Raw genomic sequence first — 6,309 nt, 5'->3', positions numbered from 1 at the left:
ATAACGAGAACGCGTGTTCTTTGAAGTGGAACAATTAGATCAAACGATAAAACTGATGCTTAGAATGAATTATAACCTATTCACCGAGGAATACAAATTAATTTATTAATTCAATTATTAATATGTCAAAGGTAATGATTTATTCCATCAGATTGCACTATTATTAAATACATTATACATATCGTATAATACATATTCATAAGAACTGAAACTAAATGATAAATTTTATTTTTTTCTGAAAAATTAACTCGGTTAATTGGTAATATGATAATTCATATCGATATAATCTATTCGATATAATTGATGCTTATCGATGATTTTAACGAGAAATAGATGTGGAAGTGATAGGAGGAAATTGGTTGATTACCGTGTCTGCGTTCGTTCTGAATCTAAGGCACTTCTAAATGCAGCGTCCGAGGTTTTCACAGTTCTGGACTTCTTCGACGGTGGTACCGCCGCTCGTCTCTGTAACAGGTCGGAAACCAATTACCAAAGGCGTCTTTCAAAAGCACTTTACTTCACTTTATCTCTCAACTTATCAGACCTCTCTGAGAACCATTTCACTTCATTGATAATTTAAAATTACATTTTACCAAAGGTCTGAACGATTTTTATTCAATCCTTTAATTTTCGCAAGATATTCGTTCGAAAGAATTTTAAATTCTTAACAATGGATAAAATAATAATAAAATCTACTTAAATTCGTTTTTAAATGTTATCTACATGTAATAATTTTAGTGACAGCAAATTTTAACACTTATTTCAACGCAGCTCACCACTCATCCACCATTTTACAATATTCAAATCTTCCTGAAAGAATTTCGCAAAACCTTTACAAAATCTCCACGGAGATTTATTAACACGTTGACTGCCAAGCTACGAGATAACTCGTAGTTGGCAGTTTGCTGGCAGAAGTTACATCCTATTCGGAGACATTTTCGAAAGCATTCTTTTGCAAAAAAAAAAAACAATTAAAATTAAAGTCATAATATAAAAATTAATATGTGTTTGTTTAATTCTATACAATAAATTGAAAAGAAAAAATGTTGGCGTCTAGAACAGATTTCTTCAAAATAGGGTTGGCAGTCAACGTGTTAATAAACACCGCGTAACGCACATAAACCCGGTCTCAAATACAAATATAGTTTCATAACTTTATTTCGTAATAATGTACTGCAGATTTAAGCTGCACTCAGTATGGTAAATGAACAGTTTCTTTAACTTAATTTACACGTTTGTCAGTATTTTTAGAACTTTTCCGGGCAACACTATAGTACTGCAGTAGTATAGTATCAGACGAGTATAATATTGTGATTTTGGTAATTGTTTGAAAGAATTCCTCTTGGTACAGATTTATTAATAGACAGGTTATTGTTATACCGAGTGACGCATATAAAACCGGCAAAGGGATGCACTATACATAGTATTTGGGCCCACGCCTATTGGACCGTATGATACATCGTTGGTAAGCGCATGAGTAGGGGAGTCCAACATCGATGGTCATTGCTACCTCAAATGTTCCTTTCAGAAAATATAAGTAAAATTAGAATACAATGAAAAAAATACATTCTTTTTGCGGAAAGATCATTTTACTTACAAGTATGATACATTTGTCATTACGTATTTTTAGGCGTGAAATCAGACCTTATACAACTAATCATGTGTTTGCAATATTACTGTAGTATTAATGTGTATAAGATTAAGTAAGGCTTGAGTTAAGTAGATTATAAGATTAATAATGGATTACAAGATTCAGTTAAGCTAGTGCCGGATTTATACATTTTAATCCGTATTTCCTGATTGGGACATTTGCCGTAGCAATGATCACCCATGTTGGACTCCCCTACTCGTACGCTTTCCAACGATGTGCATACAGCCTAACAGGCGTGTGCTCAAATACTACTATAGTGCAGCCCTTTGCCGGTTTTATATGCGTCACCCGGTATAACAATAACCTGTCTATTAATAAATCTGTACCAGAAGGAATTCTTTCAAACAGTTACCAAAATCACAATATTATTCTCTTTGAATCATTATGAAAAGCACAGAGAAGCCGCAGAAGTTCCTTCACTTCCGGTCTGAGAACCTCGTACTCGAAAAAACTTTCTCACGGGGTCGTTCAACGTTCTTTCATGTGACAATAACACTCTATTCATTGTTTAGAGGGCGAATTCAAACCCTCCGATTATAAAAACTCGGAAATACAGTGAAGAATAGAAGAAGAAAGACGTTCCGTTTTCTAGAAACCGGTCCAACGATCGATGATAGAATTTCGGGTCGGTAAAGCGTGCGAGGGGTGCAAGGCATTGGTTGCCAGGCGGTTCTGTGTATTGATCCTTCGATGAATCAACCCCTAAGCGGAAACCTGCCACGTGTACCCTTAATTCGGATCAGCTGGATACATGCGGACGAAAATGAAAACGAAAACGTTTGGTAGGATGCCTTGTTGACCCACTTTTCTATTCTGACGCACACGTTCTTCGAATTCACAGTGAAATAGTGTATTTTCCAGGATTAATTCAACTATACAGGGTATTTGAAAGAAAATGCAAATACTTATATGGAAGTAACTTTTTTTTACGGGAAAAGAACTGAAATGTTTCGTATATGTCTTGGGAATCATTATTCCAAACAGTGTTCTTCTTTGTTTCACAAAACAATATGGTTGCCATTTCAATCAATTGCAAAAATAAACAAATATGTACAAATTTTTTTTTAAGCACCCTGTACAATGTAGAAATTGGTATTTGTGAGGTACTAGTCAAATGAATTATTGAAAATCAGTATAATTCTAGATTTTCGATAGATCTTTTCGTAACTGTTTAGTTATTCACGAATTTCTGTGTCGGTGTATTGAGAAATTGAAAATTGGGCGGTATAGAAGTTTTGTTTCTTTTAGTGTAAGTACTTTTTTACAGAAGTCTCAAGAAATAAAAAAAAAAAAGAAGAATTGTTCGTAATCATTGATAAATTGTTAGCTTTAATCGCAGTCAATTTTACCGTACGCTAACTTTATCACAATTCCTTCTTTCTAAAAATCTGGATAAATCTTTGAAAAAAAAAAAAAAATTCTACATTTTATACATCGTAAGAATTACTTAGAATCCCTCGTTAAAAGAAACTGTTGTTCAAAAGAATTAAAGTTAAATTAGAACGTCGTATAAAAGTGGAAAAACATGATCAAACAAGAACCACATAAAACAAGTACACTTCATCTATTAATACATAAAACTATAAGATCGATAAAATGGAAAAATATGACGAAACATGAACCATATAAAACAATAACACTTGATCTATTAATACATAAAACTGTAAGATCAATACGAAGAATGCAAAACAACGAAGAAAGTGGACGATTAACACCTGCAGGCAATTATCCACAATTTCTGCAATTAAACCATCCCTTCTACACCCCTCTACTCTCTTCCACGAAACCATAAACCACCCCTAATAAACGCACGCGATCCAGGCTACTCCAATATCATGAAAATTGTTATCACAAAGAACAAATGGCGCCAGGCTTAAGTGTCCCCACGGAAAAAAATTCAGGGGATACAAACGAGGTGATTGAGGTGGCCATTCTGGACCTACCTCATCCGATTCACCTCTTACCTAAGGTTCGCTTTAAACGTTGGCTCACATTAATTGAATAATGTGGTGAAGCCTCGTCATGCTAAAACCATATGCATAATCTCTCTCGGTACAACGATACATTACCAAAATTGACAATCCTCGTTAAAATGTCCACTACTTTGTTTGAGCATTTCTCAGAGTATTTTGAAAAAGAAACTAGCAATGCCTTCTTCTATTTTTCTCTCTAGAACTTTGTAAATTTTTGAATCGTGTAATGTAAAATTTGAGAACCTTTTATTTTGCGAAATTTTCGAATATCTGAATGCTTCAAGTAATAATGGAACAAATTCAGATGTATCAAAAGAGTAAATAGGAAGCAAGATCTACTAAATGGGTTTATCTGTAACGTTTATCAGCCATAGGGGTGGCTACATTTCAGGTTAAAGGTGCAAGGTGTACGAAGGACAGTCGTAATACACGTGCATAGTTCGTACCCTCGTAAATATATACATACTTATTACGCCTCCAGTCATAAATTAGTGGTAAACCAAAATATTAGGTTAGACAGCAAATTCAGTAATTATTGGGAATATAGTCCTCAGCACCGATTTCAATATGACCTTGAAATATGTTGTCAAGGTCAACATTCTAAACAACTTTTTCCTATACATGTTACCGCCGGACTTCTTCAATTTTTAAGATATACGCAAAACTACTTTCAATGTTGGGTATCATTATTCTGTAGGTTTACGTTATGTTTGAGTTACGTTTCGCTTTATTTGCTTACTCTCTTAGCATTTAGCATCCTTATTGCAGAACAACGTGAAATTAAGAAAAATAAATTTAACCGGTTACCGATTAATACGGTCGTCGGTATTATTAGTTGATCATTAACGGATTCATTTGACAATTGCAACGTGGCCATTAAGCAACAATGATCATTAACGAACGCGTCGAACAAAAAAATCAAACAAAATACTTTGCACATTTACCTGGTGTTTTAAATTTGGGGAAATTTAAAACTCAACATCTTCCTGCTCGAGTAGCCGACCCTACATGCTCAAATCCAAAATCATTGAAATCGGTTAAGTTTGATCTTTAAGTTCATATAATGTTATATGTATACATTTATATTGATCATATGTAAAATCAATTTATATATGTATATATTGGTTGGCAGCCATCGTACTGTTGTTTATAGAAACAAAATGACAGCCTTGCCAAAATATTTCAAGGTCACTGAAATCGGTGCTAAAATCCCAATAATTTTCGATTATTCTACTTTCTTTTGCCTCCTATCTTTATGTTGTAGATGCTGGCTGTTTTGAACATGATAGTTAAATAGAATTTCTCTTGCAAACCTTTAAAATATAATCTCTATAAAAATTGATCAGAAAAATTCTGTTTATAACAATTATACTACTCAAGTATTCAGTAGGGTTGATGCTATCTATACACCATACGTTATCTCTATTTTATCTTTTTCATTTATAGAAAAGTACTTTATTACTTCACTCTCACGAAAAAGTATCTCCATATAAAATAAACGTATTGTTTCCATGATTAAACGTGCAATAAAAAGGTAAAGTAAACTTCAATTCTTTGTTTTCAAAACGTACCTAAATATATGTACAACGGAAGAAATTGCAAAGTAGCAAAATATTTCAAAAGCACGATCAACTAACAAGGACGAAGCCGTAACGTAACTTAACCTTAAAAGCGAATTGAAGATTATTTTTTAAGTGGCCATAAAATTTTATTAGAAATGCGTAAAGTCGTCCACGTGTGTTATACACTTATATTCAGATAGTCTGCAAAAAATGGTATCTTGTATAATTAGCAGGAATATCTGAGATGCAGGCACGATTCATTCTATCCTGAATTTTGAAGGGTAGATTCTCATAAACCGCAACCCTTGTAATGGGATGCGCTAGGTAATAGTAGTAGTCGATTCACAGAATTTATCTACAATTCCAAGAATTCGTTACACGTTGTCCTTAAAGGGGAACGCTGTTCAATGCAGAATCAACTAAATATCTTTTTTACATTAACCCTTTCACGACTCGATTTCTTCTTTTTAAGAATTTGTTATTGATCTACCAATAACGTAGTGTTTGTAATGGAAACTAAATTGAAATTAATTTCTCTTCGAGTACTTAAAGCAGCCTTAGCTGTCGATCGTTGACAACAATTTATCCGGTAGAAATGTTACCAACAGTCGTCCAATTTGAACGCATTTGCTCGTGGCAGCCGCGTTCGAATATTTCTGTCGCTGAAATAGGCCATTGTCGCCGCCCACGTGAACGCGCCGCGCTGGAACAGTGTTAACGCGTCTCCTCGTCTGTGATCGATACCCTTTTTCCCTTGGACTGGCCATTCTGAATGTTCCTAATCGTTCGAGAACACTTGTACGTCGCGAATTCAATGAAAATTGCATTTTTTCACATTTTCATTGGATACAAATTAGCAATTGAAAATTAATACGTTAATTGTCAACGTCAATTTGCACTTGTGTGAATATTTTCATGTTACTGTCTATCGTGGAATTTTTTAATTGAAGAGAAATTGAATTTTCTAGAAATATTCCTTGAATGTTTTCGAATTAAAGAATTCTTATTTGTTATTAGGAATGAATTGGTACAAATATTTTGTGTTACGGTCTATCTCGTTGAATCATCCTTTAAATCGACAGTCTTCCAGCTGATTGATCAATCAGCACCGATTCTTTAGCAA

At 33.9% G+C, this 6,309-nt stretch overlaps 1 protein-coding gene across 1 annotated transcript in view; it reads right to left on the bottom strand.

Annotated features, from left to right (window-relative positions):
* The window catches only part of LOC108578069 (glutaminase liver isoform, mitochondrial), a 21,747-nt gene that overhangs the window by 14,664 nt on the left and 774 nt on the right, over window positions 1–6,309 (bottom strand). The window contains 1 exon segment of the mRNA XM_017941324.1: window positions 368–465. Within this exon segment, the coding sequence (XP_017796813.1) occupies window positions 368–465 (98 nt within the window).

Source organism: Habropoda laboriosa, unplaced genomic scaffold, assembly GCF_001263275.1.
Source record: "Habropoda laboriosa isolate 0110345459 unplaced genomic scaffold, ASM126327v1 scaffold1122, whole genome shotgun sequence".
In the NCBI taxonomy this organism is placed as follows: domain Eukaryota; kingdom Metazoa; phylum Arthropoda; class Insecta; order Hymenoptera; family Apidae; genus Habropoda; species Habropoda laboriosa.
This window is presented reverse-complemented; position numbering and strand designations above follow the sequence as displayed.